The sequence below is a fragment of the Chlorocebus sabaeus genome, chromosome 10 (assembly GCF_047675955.1).
Source record: "Chlorocebus sabaeus isolate Y175 chromosome 10, mChlSab1.0.hap1, whole genome shotgun sequence".
Classification (NCBI taxonomy): Eukaryota; Metazoa; Chordata; class Mammalia; order Primates; family Cercopithecidae; genus Chlorocebus; species Chlorocebus sabaeus.
Genome location: NC_132913.1, coordinates 117,611,602 through 117,633,239, shown reverse-complemented (window position 1 = coordinate 117,633,239; position 21,638 = coordinate 117,611,602). Strand labels below are relative to the sequence as shown.

At 44.3% G+C, this 21,638-nt stretch overlaps 1 protein-coding gene across 4 annotated transcripts in view; it reads left to right on the top strand.

Annotated features, from left to right (window-relative positions):
• The first annotated feature begins 1,052 nt into the window (after positions 1-1,052).
• The window catches only part of SLC16A14 (solute carrier family 16 member 14), a 34,728-nt gene continuing 14,142 nt past the window's right edge, over positions 1,053-21,638 (top strand). The window contains exons 1-4 of one of the 4 annotated variants that reach the window (XM_073020117.1): positions 1,053-1,463; positions 6,698-7,065; positions 10,598-10,870; positions 20,872-21,015. In XM_073020117.1, the coding sequence (XP_072876218.1) occupies positions 7,008-7,065; positions 10,598-10,870; positions 20,872-21,015 (475 nt within the window). In that variant the 5' untranslated portion in view covers positions 1,053-1,463; positions 6,698-7,007. Of the gene's footprint in view, positions 1,464-2,610; positions 2,701-6,697; positions 7,066-10,597; positions 10,930-20,871; positions 21,016-21,638 lie in introns of those variants that run through there. The other 3 variants (XM_073020118.1, XM_038001421.2, XM_073020119.1) reach the window with 3 other exon arrangements.

The following is a 21,638-nucleotide window of genomic DNA, read 5'->3' as shown; positions in this document are numbered from 1 at the left end:
TCCTAATCCCTGGAACCTCTGAATTTGTTACCTTACCTGGCAAAAGAGGAATTAAGGTTGCAGATGGAATTAAGGTTGCTAATCAGCTGACCTTAAAATAGAGAGATTATCTGGATGATCTCATTAGACTCAATGTAATCCCCAGGGTCCTTAAAAGTGGAAAGGGGTGGGGGCAGAAAAGAGGAGACAAGGCAATGTGAGTATGGAAAGAAGACAGAATGACGCAGCAGTGCTAGCTTTGAAGATGGAGGAAGAGCCACCAGCCAAGGAATGTGGGCGGCCTGCAGAAGCTGGTTGCTCTCCCCTACAGCCACAAGAAGGAACACAGCCTTCAAGGTGCCAACACCATTATCTTAGCCCAGTATGACCCATTTTAAACTTCTGACCTCCAGAACTATCAAATAGTGAATTTGTGTGGTTTTCCTCTGCTATTACTGTGTTTATCACAGTAATATCGCAGTTTATCACAACAGCAGTAAAGAACTACTGCAAAACCTTCAGGTGGGAAAAAACCAGCACAGCCTTCATCGACTCATGCATTCACCTCAATAATACAGAAAACTGTCCAAGGCAAAGCACTGTGTTGTGTGCCCTGCTGGGAATGAGGTAGGGAGACGTTGAGATGAAAGTTGTGCCTGGTGCCCACGAAAGTAGGTAATGGACGTGCAGAAAGAGCAAGGAGAGGTGGGACCCAGAGTGGAACCAAGAATGAGGAACTGACCGGTCACGGTGGCTCAGCTTGTGATCCCAGCACTTTGGAAGGCCAAGGTCAGAAGATCCCTTGAGTCCAAGTGTTGGAGACCAGCCTGGCAATGTAGTGAAACCCATATCTCTAAAAGAGAGAGAGTAAGGGACTTTGAGTCCTCTTTGGCCAAAAATATTGCAGTGAGGGTCTGTTTCATCACTTCTCTAGCATCTCAGAGAAATGGAGGCTACTGCTAGTCTCACTTGCATCCTGGATTAGGTTTCAGGACCTTTCCTCCAGTGATAAATGTGCAGCGCCTAAGCGGAACCTCAGCCAAAGCTATAAACTTCAACCGGCCACAAGAGTGTGCATGTGAGGTGACTACATTTTTTTTTTCCCTGCCAAACCAGAATTAGCCGGTATAGGAATGAACGAGCATGAAGATTTGAAATTGCTCCGATTGGAAGGAAGCCCAGGTTAGGTTTGGACACCTCCAAACGCACCCTTTTTAAAGCCACCTGAACTGCGGCGTCGAGCTTTCAGCTCCACCAAACGCTCATCTGGCCTGGCAGCGAGCGGCGGAAGACCCCGGGAGCCCCGCACAGAGCGCACCGAGCCCGGCGGAGAGCTGAGCCGCAGGCACCCGCATCTCCAGGATGATAGGCGACATTGCAACAAATCTCTACACCCAGCAGCTCAGGGGGCTCCAAGCAGAGCAGCAAGTTCGAGGATCCGGGCGTGGAGCCGAGTGAGGCCGCAGCCCAGCGGGCCTCGGGCGGTGAGTATCCGAGGCCGCGCGCGCCGCGGGCCTGGAGAATGGAGCGGCGCTGGGGGCATCGGAGCCTGGGTTTCGGATGGCCGCTGCACCCCAGGAACCCCCGGGAAGGGGCGGCCCCAGTCCAAGGCAGGTCCCGGAAAGGCTGCCCGGGCGGTGGAGGGCGAGGCTGTGCCGGGGCGGGTGGTAGTGCAAAGGCCGCCGCGGGGACTCGGGAACTGCGGGTGGGCAGGGTAACCGGCGGTTCACGGCAGACCGCCAGGCGGAGCTTGGGGACGCGCGCCTTGCTGCTCAAGCCGGCCGGAGCCCCGCAAGCGTCATCCAGGGCACCCCCGTCTGGCTGGAGAGGCGCGCTCTGCCGGGAGCCCAGCCTCGCTGCCCGTCTGCTCTCCAGGCCGGTTTGGGACTCGAACTGAACAGTGATGAGGCGCAGAGCGGAGGACCCCGGGCTGCGCCTAGGGACATCGGGGGTTGCGGATGCCTCTCTGCACAGGCTGTGGTGCTGCAGCCTGCCCGGCTTCCCCGCGGGCCTGCTGGCTTCCGAACGCGCCGAGGGATGCGGGGTGCCCGAAGTGGGGATGTGATCTCGGGGTGCCGAGGGAGGGGGAGCACCAAGCGCGGTCTGCGAGGGAGCTCGGAGGGTGGGGCCCGGAGGCCGTACCCCGCGGGCACGATCCCACGCCCAGGGCGCGCAGAGGCTGGGCCCCCTTAGCGCTTCTGATCGAGGCTCCTCAAGAGAGGCTGAAATGGGGTGAGGGACCGGGGACGGCCATTTCGGGGCTAAACGCTGCCAAGGCCATGACGATGTTTTAGGAGCTCAACTCTGCTTTCCAATTAAGCCGTGTTTTGCCCGAGGAAAAGTTGATTCCGGCTCATTAACAAGGATGACTGAGGGCCATTATTGGGGGATTAGAGAGATTCTCTTTTGCCTTGTCTGGCTTCTTTGTTTGCGTGTGCGTGCGTGTGCGGCTGTGTGTGTGTGTGTGTGTGTGTGTGTGTGAGAGAGAGAGAGAGAGAGAGAGAGAGAGTGTGTTGGGGGTGGGAGGAGGTAAAACAGGCTTGGGATCCTGCAGGCCTGATTTCCGATTTGGTTTCCACCGCCTGCTAGTTTAACCCCTCTAAGCTTCATTGCTCCCATTTGATGGCTCAGATTCTTCATCTGTAAAATGGGGACATTCATGCCAATTGGACTAGATCGCGTTGGAGAAGCCACCAAGCACAGTCCGTGACCCAGAAGCATGTATGTATTGAGTACTCCTTATTCTGTGTGATTTTTTCGGTTCTGTTTTCCTCCTGTGCTGTCTCTGCACCAGCTCAGCTCCCCAGCCTTCTCCGCGGCAGCCTCTTCAGCCTGCTGGCTGCAAGTGCGCCCTCTAAAGGCCCCAAATGCCCTGTACACACAAGGTGGAGAGCGCGGAAGCGCCTACAGAGCCGAATTCCCCACCACGCTCTTCGTAACTTTGGGGGAGACGGTAATTTTAATTTTAGCTTGGTGCTTCCCGCTTTCCTTATGTGTAATGAATTCACCACATGCAATGTAATAACAATAGCCAAATTAAAAATGAATGACTTGACCCGGCGCGGTGGCTTATGCCTGTAATCCCAGCACTTTGGGAGGCCGAGGCGGGTGGATCATCCGAGGTCAGGAGTTCGAGACCAGCCCGGCTAACATGGCGAAACCCCTTCTCTACTAAAGATACAAAAATTAGCCAGGTGCAGTGGCACACACCTGTAGTCCCAGCTACTCGGGAGGCTGAGATAGGAGAATCGCTTGAACTCGGGAAGCAGAGGTTGCAGTGAGCCAAGATCTCACCAGTGCATTCCAGCCTGGGCGACAAAGCCATACTCCGTCAAAAAGAAAAAAAAAAAAAAAAAAAGACTTGCTTGTAAAACTTTCTACACAGCTGTAGAAAATTTAATTTTGTTCTAATATCTGATACACCCTAGAAGGATCTGTTATTTTCATTTCTGCCTATTATTATGTAAATATGTAGCTGACCCAATTTCATAGCCTACATATGTTACCCCCCATTTGCAATTTCTTTTTCATCGTCTATGAACTCATTTGGGGAGAATGGAAGGCTGACTATTGCTCCTGTAATCTTCCCATTTTCTTATTTCACCCTCTTCAGAACAAGGCCCTAGTATTTTTTGCCAAGCTTCCAATAGCAAGCTTGCTAAGAGTGGGTTACCGTTTACTTTTTTTTTTTCTTGGGGCAGAGTCTCCTTCTGTCATCCAGGCTAGAGTGCAGTGGCACCATCTCAGCTCACTGCAACCTCCATCTCCCAGGTTCAAACAATTCTCCTGCCTCAGCCTCCCGAATAGCTGGGACTATAGGTGCACACCACCACACCGGCTAATTTTTGTACTTTTAGTAGAGAAGGGGTTTCACCATGCTGGCCAGGCTGGTCTCAGACTCTTGATCTCAAGTGATGCAACCTCCTCAGCCTCCCAAAGTGCTGTGATTACAGGCCTGAGCCAGCATGTTCTGCCACATTTTACATATTAAGCCCCACATTCACTGCGTCAGTGTGCCACATGCAAATTGTCCTTCTACATGTATGTCAGGATATAGAAAATGTAAGGGAGCTCGAAGGCCCTATGGTGGACAAGGATATGGAGCCTGGGGGTACAGATACACCCTCTAAGTTCTCCCTCTCGCCAGGTGTGGAGTAGGATTATAATATTAAAATTATTCTTATATCTTATATAAATGCATATATAATTATATATGCATATAATTATATGAATGCCAAAAGCAATCTTGGAGTTGGAGGGATAAACATTTGTTTTTCTGTTGTCTTTTGTTTTCATTAACTAGTTGGAAAAGAAGTTAACCATGAATAGTCAAAACAGTAATTACTTTTGGAGAGATTTCAGTGTGAAATACAAAGGACTCCATTGCTCAGCAGATCTACAGGGGCCTCTTGAGGATCCAAAAGAACTTTTTGGGCCAGGCATGCTGGCTCATGCCTGTAATCCCAGCACTTTGAGAGGCCAAGGCAGGTGGATCATTTGAGGTTAGGAGTTCAAGACCAGCCTGACCAATATGGTGAAACTCCATCTCTACAAAAATACAAAAATTATCTGGCATGATGGTGTGCATCTGTAGTCCCAGCTACTCAGGAGGCTGAGGCAGGAGAATCGCTTAAACCTGGAAGGTAGAGGTTGCAGTGAGCCGAGATGGTGCCACTGCACTCCAGCCTGGGCAACAGAGTGAGACTTCGTCTCAAAAAACTAAAAGAACTTTTTGCCCCACCCCTGCCTGCCGCCACTGCTCTGCATTTGACACTATATTCTACATGCACCCTTGTGCCTCTTGAATAAAATTTGTCCATTAAATGCTATTCAGTGTCACTTATTTATGAACAAACTGGAAATATCAAGAGCAGTTTGATGGCACCTACATCTCTTCACCCATAAATAATTCAGTAAGAATATAAAGTTCTTAATATTGATTTAGAAAAGTGCTTAATATTTCAACCCATGGGCTGAAAAACTATAACTTTTGTATTTTTGTTATTGTTATTCATTAGTTTTGGATGGAGTTTCGCTCTTGTTGCCCAGGCTGGAGTGCAATGGTGCGATCCTGGCTCACTGCAACCTCTGCCTCCTGGGTGCAAGCGATTCTCCTGCCTCAGCCTCCCGAGTAGCTGGGATTAAAGGCATGAGCCACCATGCCCGGCTAATTTTGTATTTTTAGTAGAGACAGGGTTTCTCCATGTTGGTCAGGTTGGTCTCACACTCCCAGCCTCAGGTGATCTGCCTACCTCGGCCTCCCAAAGTGCTGGGATTACAGGCGTGAGCCATGGCGCCCAGCCTAAAAAACTCTAACTTTTAAATTTGTATTACTTCAAAGGCTTTCTTGTTGTAAATGAACTTCAGGAAAATGTCATGTGTTGTTTCATCATATTAAACACAGCTGAGCATTGTCCCATGGTTAGCAAAATGATACTTCTATGAGCCGTTCACACCTTGTGTCAAGCTGCCGGGTTCTGCTCTTTCTGGCTCCTCAGGATTCTGCACACAACAGAGGCAGAGGGAAGACAACCACCAGCCATCCCTTCTGAACACTCTTTGGGCTCATCCACTGGCCCTTTGACAGTGCAATTCTGCCCTGCGCTGTGAGCTTTGGAGAGCAAGGGCTTCCCCATCCCTTTCTAGCTCCAAGCAGGCTCAGACACTGGGAGGGTGACAGACACACACAGACACACAGACAGACACACACACACACACACGCCTGAAACCCAAGACAGACCGGAAGACTTCCCAATAGAGGTCGTCTTGTTTTGTTTTCTCTTTTACAAGTCAGCCACTAATATACCTGGAGGTAAGAGGCTGATCCAGACAATATTTAAAAGATAGGCTTTTATTTTCTTTTTTTTTTTTTTTTTTTTTGAGACTGGGTCTCACTTTGTCTCCCAGGCTGTAGTGCAGTTGGCATGATCACGACTCACCGCAGCCTCAACTTCCCAAGCTCAAGCAATTCTCCCACCTCTGCCTCCAGATAGCTGGAACCACAAGCATGCGTCACCACATGTGCCTGGCTAATTCTTATTTACGGAGACGAGGTCTCACTGTTGTCCAGGCTGGTCTTAAACTCCTGAGCTCAACTAATCCTCCTGCCTCAGCCTCCCAGATTGCTGGGATTACAGGCATGAGCCACCACACCTGGCATATGAGGAAATTTCTCACCACTAAGATATGTAGAAAGAAGGGGAAAATTCCTGGTAAGACCATCGTTCAAAGAATAATCTCCATCAACATTTTTCTTCATTTTGCTCCAGTCTTTTTTCCTATGGATACATGTCTTGGTAGACATAACAAAGAGATTATTACATATGTCAAAAATAAAGCTGTCTAGGGCTCTTTGAAAATGTAGAGGGTCCCACTGAAATGTGAACTTTATTATTGATGACAGACCTACATTGTCTAGCTGTGCTACAATCGATTGATTTAACAAATATTCTGATGTTGGAATAGTAAAGATGTTTTCAGGGTCTTTTTTCACTGTTTCAGGGTTTCACTATCAAAAATTAGCTGCATCTTGAAGGATGAGCAGAAGAGGGTGAGGAGGCTGGAAGGAGAGAGGAGGGGAAGGAGAGAAAAATCACACACAATAGCTGGGAGAAGGTGCTGAAGGGACTCCATCCTAATGATAACTCGAAGGGATGAAGAAATTGGCGTTTGCTTTGTTTTATTTTGTTTTGAGACGGAGTTTCGCTCTTTAACCCAGGCTGGAGTGCAGCGATGTGATCTCACCTCACTACTGCAACCTTCGTTCCCACAGCTTCAAGCAATTCTCCTACCTCAGCCTCCCGAGTAGCTGGGATTTTAGGCACCTGCCACCATGCCCAACTAATTTTTCTCTTTTCCGTAGAGACGGGGTTTCACCATGTTGGCCAGGCTGGTCTCGAACTCCTGACCTCAGGTGATCCACCCACCTCAGCCTCCCAAAGTGCTGGGATTACAGGCGTGAGCCAGTGCACCCGGCCTGGAAATCGGCTTCTGAGATAAACATTTTATCACTCCCAGCAATCTGGATAATGGGAGGTAGCGAGATGTGTGAAGGAGGAAGGACCCAGGCCAAGAGCAGCACTGCAGGTAGGTGCTGTAGTGGCTGAGGACTGGACAGCTGTTGAGGAGATGGAATCACTTAAAAGGTAAAAATAATAATGAGAACAAGGTGTGACAGAAAGAAAGAAGATGAACCCCAGACAGATCCACTAAGTTGCTCTTCCACTGGTACCCTTGGTTCCCCTACACTCATTTTTTACCCCAATAAACCCTTAGCCAGAACCAATGCTCTAGTCCAGGGGTCAGCAAACTTTTCCTCTAAGGGGTCAGAGTATTTTAGGGTTTTGGGGAAACAGCCTTTAAAAAGGTAAAGTAATCGAGCACTTTGGGATTGCAAAGCAGGAGGATTGCTTGAGACTAGGCTGGGCAACATGGTGAAAGTTCATTTCTACAAAAAAGTTTTAAATTAGCCAGTTGTGGTGGTGTGTGCCGGTAGTACCTGCTACTCGGGAGGCTGAGGCAGGAGGATCACGGGAGCCTGCTAGTTCAAGGCTGCAGTGCGCTAAGATTACACCACTGCACTCCAGCCTGGGTGACAGAACAAGACCCTGTCTCAAAAAAAAAAAAAAAAAAAAAAGGTAAAAACAAACAAAAAATTCTTAACTCAGGTGTGGATAGAAATAGGCTGTAGGCACTGTGCAATTTGCCACAATCTGCTCCTCTCTCCTACCCGTCCACATCAGAACACTCCTGAGAAGAGCCCTACAATTCAAGACTTCTTAGTGACTTTGACACCCAGAATGGATCCTTTTTTTACATCACCCTCCGCCATGGCAACAAAATGATTTTCAGTAATAATCATGTAATGGTCAGTAATACTCATTATGTTATTGTTCTTCTGTTTAAAAGAAGAATATATTTCAATTTTAAAGATATTGAGCCGGGTGCGGTGTTTCACGCTTGTAATCCCAGCACTTTGAAAGCTGAGGCAGGAGGATCACTTGAGGTCAGGAGTTCAAGACCAGCCTGGCCATCATGGCGAAACCCTGTCTTTAATAAAAATACAAAACTTAGCCAGGTGTCAGTGGCGCATGCCTGTAGTCCCAGCTACTCAGGAGGCTGAAGCACGAGAATTGCTTGAACCCAGGATGCAGAGGTTGCAGCGAGTCAAGATTATGCCACTGCCCTCCAGCCTGGGTGACAGAGCAACAGTCTGTCTCAAAAAAAAAAAAAAAGATATTGTTCAAATTGAGAAAACATTTCAAGTATTAATTTAAAATGTAACTTTCCAAACCAAGGTTTTATACCTCACAATCTTCACTGTTTCACTATTTTAAATTGTAAATTAGAATCTCCAAGTGAGTACACAGAGTGACAGAAGTGAAGTGACTCGAGATCTGGTTCTTTTTCTGGACAATAATTGTGCTGGCACAGTTTACCTAGAGTGTTCTGAGAAAGGCGGCAACACATAATGCCACAGGGATTGTGGGTGTGGATTTTGCCAAGTGGGTATTGTTTTACCAACAATTCTGAACTCTTAGGAGCTTCCTCTCCCAACTAATGTGTGTAGCTGGCGCTACACATGTGCCAGGGTCAACTGTAAAACCAGGAGTTCTTAAAATAACTTCCATGTAGAATACAATGTTTACAAAAGGATGAGAAATGAAAACCGGCTAATTTGAAGCATACATATACATAATTAAAACTCAACAGAATTGGGACTTAGACCAGCTAAACATTTTTTCAGTGTAATTGTCTAGAATTGCTGGCATGTAGTGATGATTTAGAAAGCAGACCAACTTTTAGCTGTTTGTTGTTTTTAAGTCCTCCAGCTTATTGCAAGCTGCGGGGCAGAGTGCTCCCTGGCTCTGTCCTTGGTGCTCTATGGCCATAGCTGGGTAGTGAAACCCTGCAGGGCTCAACTTGACCTTTGGAACTGCCCAGCAATCATTTCCACTTGTTGTAGGCAACTGTCTCTTCCATTATTTTGAGGATTAAGGCTCCTACACAACCTCCACCCTCCTCATTCTCAGCCTATAACCTAACTTCCTGCTTCACCAAAGAAATTAAACCATCAGATGTGACTTTCCATCCCACTACTTACCATCATAGGTCCATCCACCTGCTCCTTCCTCCAGACTCAGAGGATGGGTCTCTCTTCCTAATCAAGACCAATCTGTTTCACCATCTCCAAGATTAGTCATTATCATCATCATATCTCTCTCTCCACCTGCAACTCCCGCTCCTTATCCTGTCTTTGTACACACACTTAATTCTCATCCAGAAAAAAAAAAAAACTCATGAAAAATGAAACAGGCCAGGCATAGTGGCTCACACCTGTAATACCAGCATTTTGGGAGGCTGAGGCAGGAGGATCGCTTGAAGCCAGGAGTTCAAGACCAGCCTGGGCAACATAGTGACATCCCGTCTCTACATACATACATACATATATACATAAGAAAATTAGCGAGGCATGGTGGCATGTACCTGTAGTCCCAGTTATTCAGGAGGCTGAAGTGGGAGATACCCTGAGTCTAGGAGTTCAAGACCACAGTAAGCTATGATCACACCACTGCACTCCAGCCTGGGTGACAGAGCGAGGCCCTGTCTCAAACAAACAAAAGAGGAGCTAGCATCCTCTAGCTCTATCTAGCCTCCCTCCTCTCATTCAAACATCTTGAGAGATAGATCTATGCAAAGTACCCATCTCATTATGTCTCCTCCTGATGTAAATTCAGCCAATGGCTGTTCATTATGTACAAGATAAACTATATAAGCTCCTTATTTGACTCACAAGGGCCCTGCATGATCTAGCCCCTACCTGGTAACCTCACCTGGTGACGTATATGTCACCATAGTATCTATTCAAACTCCTTTAGTCTGATACCCTATTTTTGAAGTAATTTTCTAGTAACTAATTAAGTTCTCCATGTAAATACTAGGAATGGGGGTGGGTGGAGGGGGGTAAAGTACATGTCTTGTATAATGAGACATAAGTACCACCATTATTAGAAAGCTGTGACTTTCATTGCAATCAATTGGCCTTATCAGTCTCTCCTGAGTTGGGTTAGCATGAGCCAGACCCCCTGAGGCTAATCCACTCTGGATGCAAATTAACAAATTAACATTTGCACCCACAAAAACTGAGAACCAGATCCTCTGCTAGGGGCCCCACCAAGGTGAAGCTACCCTAAAAGGCTGCCGGAAGCCAGATGTTCCTTCTCTGACATCTTTCTTGTCACCTGTCAGTATCCATCTCTGTAAGGGAGACAGGGTATGGGGTTTGGAGTCAGGACTAACTGGGGTCAAATCCTAGTTTCCCAACTGACCACACTAAATACAGGCCTTAGAAAATCACCTTACTTCTCTGAATCTATTCCCAAGATTGTAATACCTACATATGTGATGGCTGTAAGATGAAACGGGTTTCATAAAAGCACCTGATCCTGGGAAACAGTAAGGAGTGTCTTCAAATCCGTATGGTGACAAAGATTAACCTGAAGATCAGATGTGATACTGGAGCCACTTTGACCATGATGGGGAGGTAGAGCTGTACAGAGAAGATGAAGATATTTTTCATTTAGATGTGCCATGAAATTATTTGTTATATGTCTTTCAGAAAAATCTTGGAAAATGTATACCAGTCATGAAGATATTGGGTATGATTTTGAAGATGACCCCAAAGACAAAAAGACACTGAAGCCCCACCCAAACATTGATGGCGGCTGGGCTTGGATGATGGTGCTCTCCTCTTTCTTTGTGCACATCCTCATCATGGGCTCCCAGATGGCCCTGGGTGTCCTCAATGTGGAATGGCTGGAAGAATTCCACCAGAGCCGTGGCCTGACCGCGTGGGTCAGCTCCCTCAGCATGGGCATCACCTTGATAGTGGGTATGTTCATGTGTGACCTGTTGTAAAACTGAATCATTATCAAATGACAATTCCCCACTGTAAGTAATGTTTTATATTGTTGTAACGTTTGATATTGGATGTTACTAGCTACTATTTTTTAATTGTGATAAAATATGCATTACATAAAATTTACCATTTTAGGCCAGGCACAGTGGCTCACACCTGTAATCCCAGCACTTTGGGAGGCCAAGTCGGGTGGATCAATTGAGGTCAGATGTTCGAGATCAGCCTGGCCAACTTGGCAAAACCCTGTCTCTACTAAAAATACAAAAGTTAGCCAGGTGTGGTGGCGTGTGCCTGTAATCCCAGCTACTCAGGAGGCTGAAGCAGGAGAATCGCTTGAACCTGGGAGGTGGAGGTTGCAGTGAGCCGAGGTTGTGCCATTGCACACCAGCCTGGGAGACAAAGCAAGACTCCCTTTCAAAAAAAAATAATTTTACCATTGTAAGCATTTTGAATCCCATTAAGTACACTCATATTGTTGCACAACCATCACCACCATCCATCTTCAGAACTTCTTTTCATCTTCCCAAACGGAAACTGTATTCAATAAACACAAATTCCCCATTCCCATCTCCCCTCACCCTTGGCCACCACCACTCTACTTTCTGTCTCTATGAATTTGACTATTCTAGGTACCTCATGTAAGTGAAATCATACAATATTTGTCCTCTTGTCTCTTGTGTGATATAACAATTTAAATAAACATTTGGAGTATTTTAAAAATTCATCATTTTGGCTGGTCCAGTGGTAGTGGATTATCAGAATTTATTAACATTAGTGTCCCTAAAGTTGGGAAACAACCCCTGACTGCTAAATTTAACTGGCTTTAAAAAAAAAAAACACATAAAAAAAAACTATCATTTAAAAAAATTTATTTAGCCCCAAAGTCTGTTTGCGTAACCATTATAATTCATTATCTACCATTATAAATATCTGCTTAACATTTACGAATATTTTTAAAGATAACAAGATAACGAGGTTTCTCCATGTGGCCCAGGCTGGTCTTGAAATCCTGGCCTTAACAGATCTGCCCACCTTGGCCTCCCAAAATCCTGGAATTACCGGCCTGAGCCACTGTGTCTGACTGCATTTTCTTTTTTTAAAAAAATTGTTTAACATGGGAGTATAGATTCAAGTTTTCCTGAATATATACTACCTATTGTTGTATTTTCTGGTTAAACCTAACCACACAGCAATCTATGAAGTCAAGTCTTATACAGCTTGAGATACTAAACCTGGGAAGTTATTATAAATATAATGCTATGATGGCTAATGTGTTTCAGTTTGAAAATGAAATAACTCTGACTGTCAATTAATATTTAATAAGCATCTATTATATACTAGGGGCTTTCCCTTACATTATCTCATTTAATTTTATTTCCTTCCCTTAACAATGCTCTGAGGTAACCACCACGCTGATGTTTTTCAGTTGTTTCACTTGAAGGTGAAAGCCATATATTTATATCTAATTGTTTGAATTTAAAATATTTATAATATATTTTATCCTGGAAACATAAATGGCCTCTAATCTGTTTTTGGTTTTGTGCGAGTATGTGTATGCCAGGCCAATGTGTGTCTGATTGGAATCTGTGCTTTTCAGTGATTTCCAATTAGTAATTAATTTCTTGAATCCAATTCAGAGACTTGTTGATCTTGGCTGGCATTCAACTTATTTTTTGTTGTTGTTGTTTTTTACTTTTTTTAGAAACAGGGTGTCACTCTGTTGCCCAGGGTGGAGTGCAGTAGCACAATCAAAACTCACTGCAGCCTTGAACACCTGGGCTCAAGCAATCCTCTCACCTCAGCTGCCTCAGTACTAAAACTACAGGCATATGCTACCATGCCCTGCTAATTTTTAAAACTTTTTTGTAGAGATGGGGCCTTGCTATATTGCCCAGGTTGATCTCAAACTCCTGCTTTAAGAGATCCTCCTGCCTCAGCCTCTCAAAGTGCTGGGATTACAGGTGTGAGCAATGTTTTTTTGTTTGTTTTTGTTTTTGTTTTTGAGACAGAGTCTCGCTCTGTCGCCCAGGCTGGAGTGCAGTGGCGCAATCTCGGCTCACTGCAACCTCCGCCTCCTGGGTTCACGCCATTCTCCTGCCTCAGCCTCCCGAGTAGCTGGGACTACAGGCGCTCGCCACTGCGCCCGGCTAATTTTTTGTATTCTTTAGTAGAGACGGGGTTTCACTATGTTAGCCAGGATAGTCTCGATCTCCTGACCTCGTAATCCGCCTGCCTCGGCCTCCCAAAGTGCTGGGATTACAGGTGTGAGCCGCCGCACCCGGCCAAGCAATGTTATTTTTGATAATACAAACAATATTAAGGCCAGGCGTGGTGGTTCACATCTATAATTCCAGCACTTTGGGAGGCTGAGGCGGGCGGATCACCTGAAGTCAGGAATTAGAGACCAGCCTGGCCAACATGGTAAAACCTCGCCTCTACTAAAAATACAAAAAATTAGCCAGGCATGGTGGCAAATGCCTGTAGTCCCAGCTACTGGGGAAGCTGAGGTAGGAGAATTACTTGAACCCGGGAGGCAGAGATTGCAGTGAGCCAAGATAGTGCCACTGCACTCCAGCCTGGGCAACAGAGTGAGACTCTGTCTCAAAAACAAAAACAAACAAACAAAAAAACAACCAATATTAGTTACAATGGTAGTCCTAATGATAGACGACAAGGACAAAAGTGTTATTTCTCAAGTTGTGCGGCATAAATCATTTTTGTCTGTAACATGATTGAACTGACTTCTTCAAATCTGCATTTGTTTTGTTAAACTAGGACTATTTGTCATAGGAAACATGCAGGTAGGTTTATTTCAGCGTCGAGCATGTTCAAGTTTTACGTCAGTTGTAATGCTACTTTCTTAGTAAAGGAAAACTGTGTTTCTATAACACTTAAAATCCAGCTTTCTTTCCTTTTTAAAAATATATTTGTAAGGGGTAAAACAAAACACATGTAGATTTAATCTTGGAAGTGTACGCACACAGTAATGTCAAAAAAAAAGACTCAGAAGAAGGCCAGGATATGAAATGTCCCAATATTTTCCAAACCATCCACTAAGTTGGTCTTAGATATTATGTTGCATAAGTCCTATGGAAATAAGCAACAGAAACCAGTCCTGAAATGATCGGATATGGTTTTAAAGATGATTCCCAAAATAAGAATCCCTAACTCATGGTGAAATGTGATGGTCACACTTAATTTAATTGAGAGGTAACTGTGTGTTCAGAATTTTGTGTGAGAGTCCCCGAATTCCAGACGGTGGAATTTCAGATTTTAGACTAATCTTTCTAAGGGGAAAGCTGCCTGTCAGATAAACATTTTTTGCTCTGAGTCTCAGAAATCATAACACAGCAGGCCTCATAGTTACATAAATGAAAGGTCTTCTATTCTATCTATTTACCTAAAATTACTGTTCATTATCCCAAGCCTCCTGGTACAGGGTGGCTGCAGATTTGTTTGAGCAACCTCAGGGAAGTTTTTCAAGCCAGAAACCAACAGTAACAGCTCTCCTTTATTGAGCACTTACTGCGTGCCAAATGCATGCTAATGTACACGATCTCATTTGATCCCACAACACTGGGGGACTGACCATTGTCTGTATCTTACAGAAGAAGAATAGAATATGCAACACTCAGAGACATTAAGTAACTTACTGAAGGTTGAACAGCCAGTAAGTGTAGGGCTGGCTTTAAACCTGGTCCATGGGACTCCAAAATTGTGTCTACTATGACACTGCCTGCCATTACATCAAATGAGAACTGAAAACATACTTGAAATGAATAATACAAATGGTTTTTATGTGCTAATCATTGTAAGCACATTTGGGCTACCTCTTAAATTTAAAAAGGTCCTTGGTTTTTTGGGGTTTTTTTGTTTTTTTTTTCTGAGGAGTCTCTTTCTGTCATCCAGGCTGGAGTGCAGTGACGCTATTTCAACTCACTTCAATCTCTGCCTCCCAGGTTCACACCATTCTCCCGCATCAGCCTCCTGAATAGCTGGGACTATAGGCGCCCGACACCACACCCGGCTAATTTTTTGTATTTTTAGTAAAGATGGGGTTTCACCATGTTAGCCAGGATGGTCTCGATCTCCTGACCTCGTGATCCGCCCGCCTCGGCCTCCCAAAGTTCTGGGATTACAGGCATTAGCCACTGGGCCCAGCCAAAAAATCCATGATTTATATGACAGCAGTTAAAAGTCCTCTCTCTTGGGCAGTGGTTTGCATATGGCAAATTCAATAAATATGCATCGTTTCCTTTTTTTTTTTTTTTTTTTTTTGAGACGGAGTCTCACTGTGTCACCCAGGCTGGAGTGCAGTGGTAAGATCTCGGTTCACTGCAATCTCTGCCTTCCGGGTTTACACCATTCTCTCACCTCAGCCTCCTGAGTAGCTGGGACTATAGGTGCCCACCACCATGCCCAGCTAATTTTTTGTATTTTTAGTAGAGACGGGGTTTCACCTTGTTAGCCAGGATGGTCTCGATCTCCTGACCTCGTGATCTCCCCTCCTTGGCCTCCCAAAGTTCTGGAATTACAGGCATGAGCCACTGGGCCCAGCCAAAAAATCCATGATTTACGTGACAGTAGTTGAAAGTCCTCTGTCTTGGGCAGTGGTTTGCATATGGCAAATGTAATAAATATACATTGTTTCATTATTTTTTTTTTTTGAGAAGGAGTCTCAGAGTCTCGCTCTGTCACCCAGGCTGGAGTGCAGTGACAAGATCTCGGCTCACTGCAACCTCTGCCTCCTGGGTTCAAGTGATTCTCCTGCCTCAGCCCAATGAGTAGCATGGATTTGCCACTGTCCTGCAGAAGGTCCCAACTTTTAATAAAATATAACCACCTCATTTGTATTGTAAACCAAAAAATATCTGAGACTGGTCTCAATCAACCCGGAAGTTTATTTTGCCAAGATTAGGGACATGCCCGAAAGAAATAAACACAGAATCACAGAAACAGTCTGTTACCTGTGCCTCTCTCCAAAGATGATTTTTGAGGACGTCAATATTTAAAGGGGAAAAGTGGGCTGGAGGGGAAAAGGAGTCCACGTGTTGCAAGAGAAAAGGTGCAGGTCAGGGAATCATCAATTTTGTATTCATCTCACACTCAGTAAATCGGCACTTTGACATAAAATAAGGTGAACATAGAGCAGCTACCTGTGGAGCTACATAACCCTTTCTGTGTGGCTATCTGCTTAGGAATAAAAGGAAAAGCAGTTGCTTGCATGAGTCAGCTTTCAGCTTAATTTTTTTCTTTTGGCAGAGTGAATTGGGGTGCCAAGTTTGTATTTTCCTTTGACAGTATCTATAGCAGTCTTTGTGATAATTGCTCTCGGAATAATTCTTGGTGGATGCCTTATCGTTGGGGGAATCCACAGGCTACACAAGATAGATTACTTGCTAAATCACTTTAATGCAGTGATTGTCAGTCTTGATTGCACATCAGATCCACCTGGGGAGCTTTACGCTCCCCCACCCCGTGCTCAGGCTGCACCTGGGATGGGCTCCAAGTATCAGGATTTATTTTAAGCTCCTAAGCGACACCACTGTTCAGCTAAAGCAGACAGTCATTGATTTAGAGGCTCCTAACTCTCTACTATGGTGAGGGGTTACCCTAAGAGACCTGGAGTTCAAAGAACTACCTACTTCCATCCCCCAGCACTGCCAAGGCTCACCTGTGATTGCTCCTCTCTTCACTGGTGCTTTTTCTCCCCTATCAGCTGCCAGGATGGGTCAATAAAATATAACTTCCTGAGGGTGTTCCCCACAGCAATGGGACACTTTTCGTTTGAGATGAAGTCTCACTCCGTCATCCAGGCTGGAGTGCAGTGGCACAATCTCAGCTTACTGCAACCTCTGCTGCCCAGGTTCAAGCGATTCTCCCACCTCAGCCTCCCAAGTAGCTGGGATTACAGGCGCCCGCCACTGCACCTGGCTAATTTTTGTAGTTCCAGGCTGGTCTTGAACTCCTGACCTCGTGATCCACCCGCCTCGGCCTCCCAAAGTGCTGAGATGACAGGTGTGAACCACCACACCCGGCTGGGAAATGGTTTTCCCCATTACAGTGGGAAATGGTCCAAGATTCAGATTCCTTCTGAAAATGAAAAGATAATCTGGATAATCTCATCCCAAAACACTGAATTACTCTATAAAAGTGTGAGTCGTGGTCAAAGGATTGTATCTCAATTGTCTGATTTCCCCTTCTCCTTAGATTGTGTGGGAACTTCTTTTATTTTCTTGAAATGGTGGTTTGATTTTGGCAATGCTAGTGGACCATCAGTAAACAGTGTGTAGAAAATGAAACTGAGCCGGCGCAGTGGCTCATGCCTGTAATCCCAGCACATTTGGAGGCTAAGGCGGGTGGATCACCTGAGGTCAGGAGTTCGAGACCAGCCTGGCCAACATGGGGAAACCCCGTCTCTATTAAAAATACAAAATTAGCCGGGGTGGTGGCGCATGCCTGTAATCCCAGCTACTCGGGAGGCTGGGGCAGGAGAATCACTTGAACCCGGGAGGCGGAGGTTGCGGTGAGCCGAGATCGCACCATTGTACTCCAGCCTGGGCAAAAAGCACGAAACTCCGTCTCAAAAAAAAAAAAAAAAAATATATATATATATATATATATGTACATACACAAAAAATTAGCTGGGCATGGTGGCGAGCACCTGTAATCCCAGCTACTCAGGAGGATGAGGTAGGAGAATCACTTGAACCCAGCAGGCAGAGGTTACAGTAAGCCAAAATGGCGCCATTGCATTCCAGCCTGGGCAACAAGAGTGAAACTCCATCTCAAAAAAGAAAGAAAGAAAGAAAAGAAAGAGAAAGAGAGAGAGAGAGAAAAGAAAGAAGGAAAAAGAAAGGAAGGAAAGGAAGGAAGGAAGGAAAGGAGGGAGGGAGGGAGGAAGGAAGGGAGGGAGGGAGGGAGGGAACTGAGAGTCAAAGAGCTTGGTTTTTTTGTTTTTTTTTTCAATGTACATATATTTTATAACCATGGAAAAGTCACAGCATTTCTGGGTCTCGCTTTGCTCATCTGCAAAACATAAATGACTGAAGCCCCAGCATGCGAGAGTTGATTGAGTTGATAACAGTGTCTGGCTGTTTAGTTAATGTTTTTAGCAGTAAAATAGTTATACTTTATTTAATTTATAAAATTCCTCCAGATATGAATATTTGCACTGAGTTTGGAATTTTCTCCTTTTTTTTCTTTTTTCTCAAGCGCCTTTTTAATGTAATGTTTCATAAAGCACCTCAGAAAAATTTGCTTCTGGGCCCTTTCTGTGAAGTGGAAAACATGATTGTGCTACTGAACTGTGATCTGCTGACCTTTCAAAGGGCTATAAACAGCAAACTGACAAGTCATGCATTTTTCTGTTTTTTACCCACTCATCCAAGCTAGGCGTAGTCAAGTAACCATGGGTTTAAAAAAACAAAAATAAAAATGTGTAAAGAAATCAAATAAGTATGTCTAACTTATGGTATGTGAATTTCATTTAACCCCAGTCATTCCATCAGATTTTTAATCAATGCATTTATTTTATATATTATTTCTATAACGTGCATATTTAATAACAAATAACATTTATATAAAGTATGTTTAATATATTAAGTCTAGGCCGGGCGCGGTGGCTCACGCCTGTAATCCCAGCACTTTGGAAGGCCGAGACAGGCAGATCATGAGGTCAGGAGATCGAGATCATCCTGGCTAACACGGTGAAACCCCCTCTCTGCTAAAAGTACAAAAAAAAAAAATTAGCCGGGCGAGGTGGCGGGCGCCTGTAGTCCCAGCTACACGGGAGGCTGAGGCAGGAGAATGGCATAAACCCGGGGAGCGGAGCTTGCAGTGAGCTGAGATCGCGCCACTGCACTCCAGCCTGGGCAACAGAGCAAGACCCCGTCTCAAAAAAAAAAAAAAAATATATATATATATATAAAAATATATATATATTAAGTCTATTCTAAGAAGTTGATTTACTGAATTATTTCCTGTAATGTAGCAGAGTTAATTATATTAATAAGTCTTTACCTTCATAGTTTTTAGGATTAGGCACCCACAAAACCACTAGACAAAATAAACTCATTAGCAGACTCTACCTAAATATACACATGAATATAGTTAGAACTTTAAAGGAAACTTTATTTTAGTTTAAGCCAAAAGGGAAGCTCTTTAGAGTTAAACAAGTTTTTAACATAGTTCTTCTGCATATAAGGTTTCATAACTTTGTAAAGTAATGATCAACAATAAGATGATGATTAAAATATGCCATCTTACTGAATATTGAGTACTAGTTCATATAAATCTGGATTCCTATTTGAACTAGGAATCATTGATCACAGGATAAGCATTCAGCTCCAGTGACATCAGAAATTACCACAAAATCAGGAGGAGAACAAAGAAGGTTGACAATTAAGAACTAGAAAGTCAGCCAGGTGCTGTGGCTCAAGCCTGTAATCCCAGCACTTTGGGAGGCCAAGGCAGACAGATCGCTTGAGCCTAGAAATTCTAGACCAGCCTGAACAACACGGAGAAACCCTATCTCTATAAAAAATACAAAATTAGCAGGACATGATAGCACAAGCCTGTAGGTCCAGCTACTCAGAAGGCTGAGATGGGAGGATCACTTGATCCCAGGGAGGTCAAGGCTGCACTGAGCCGTGATCACGCCACTGAACTCTAGCTTGGGTGACACAGTGAGACGCTGTATCAAAACAAAAGCAAAAATAAGAAAACAGAACAAAACTAGAAAGTCAGCGTAAAGGAAACAATCAGAATGCATTTCATAAAATACTGTGCTCTTGTGAGTGTTGTCACAACTTACACAATGGAAATGGATTCCCAAATCTCCATAGCCTGATAGGTCTGGTCAGAGACTGTGCACACCAGCAGGGATGGGAGTCTGTATGAAGTGATGACAACTAGTTCTTTTCAGCTTGGTTTCAATCTGGGTATCCTCATGAAAACAGGCTATTAGTTTTCTGCCTGAAGCACAGGAGTTCTGAAGATTCCCTTCCTGTACTCCCTTTTGGTCTCAGTTTCCTTATCGGAAAAATGGGTATAATGAAGAGAGCTTAGTTTACATGGTTGTTGACACCATTAAATGACATAATTTGTATAAAGCACTTAGCAAAGTGCTCAGTAAATGTTAGCTAATAGATAAATATGGTAATATATATACATATAAAACATATAAGCTTAAGTATATATCTTTCAATAGAAGGTGAACATAATAATCTTCTGTCCATATAAATCCCCAAGTTGCTTCTTGTAATGTATATCTATACACACACACACATAAAGCACTTTTGTATCTTTGAAGCATAGTCTAAAAATCATTGATTGAAGGACCTGATAACAGTTCTTTTTTTTTTTTTGCTCATTATACATAATACATTTTTAATATTTCTATTTTAGTCAAAAACTGAAATTTTTTTTTATTTTGAAAGAAGCCAGAGAAATAATGTAAGTGAGGCCAGGTTTAAGACCAGAGAGAAGGATAGAGACTGCAGACTGGAAAGGGTGTGTCCCAGTCAAACGGGCTCAGCCACCGCACAGCTCCAACTAACTTTGGTCCTGTGGGAAGGTAGTCTGTGTTGCCCCTGGACTTTTTGTGAATACTCTTAATTTTTAAACATCAGCAACTAATTCCAGACACTTTTTAGACTTTGTATGGGATCGACAAAACGCATCCACAGGCTAGGGAAAGCTCCTAGACCACTGGTTTTGTTGTAGATGAAAGAATGAACGTCTATTTATTTCAGGTCTGCCTTTCTTGAAAACCTAGAACCTTTGCTCTCTGATGAAATTACTTAAAATCATCTTTGCATGCTAAAAATGTTTGGCATATAAAGCAATGGGGGCTTTTTGTTTCATTTAACAGCTCTAGTAACATTTTATTATGTGTCTTCACATGAAGATTTATGAGAAAGAATGAAACTGAAGCGCCTTTAGTCAATTCCTTTTCCAATGCTCTGTGACAGGCCCTTTCATCGGCTTGTTCATTAACACCTGTGGGTGCCGCCAGACTGCGATCATTGGAGGGCTCGTCAATTCCCTGGGCTGGGTGTTGAGTGCCTACGCTGCAAACGTGCATTATCTCTTCATTACTTTTGGAGTGGCAGCTGGTAAGCATGTGGCTTTTTTTAAACTCGATTTTAAATGTTTTATAAGACATCTTGGCAGTGGATTTAATTGTGGAGAAGAGACCCATTAAAACATTCTGTTCTGTTTCCTCTATCCCACTTCACCCCAACCCCTCCCTACACTCCAGGAAATACATTTTAACATTACATTTTACTATGCCTTAAGTGGGGGAAGCCCACCCAGCAACAATAGTTGGCCTCCCTAATAGAATCAAATTCTATTTCCATGCCTGGTTCTAAATGCCAGTGCTATCTCCAGTGAGGGACAGGAAAAGGAAGGCAGTAACGTTGACTTAAGTGAATGGACCAAAGATTAAGGAAATTACATCGGTGTGGTGTGGGAAATAAACTAAATAATAGGCCAGGGGCAGTAGCTCATGCCTGTAATCCCAACACTTTGGAAGGCTAAGGTGGGCAGATCACTTGAGGCCAGGAGTTCAAGACCAGCCTGGCCAACATGGTGAAACCCCATCTCTACTAAAAATACAAAAAAAAAAAAAAAAATTAGCCAAGTATGGTGGCACATGCCTGTAATCCCAGCTCCTCAGCAGGCTAAGGTATGAGAATAGTTTTAACCCAAGAGGCAGAGGTTGCTGTGAGCCAAG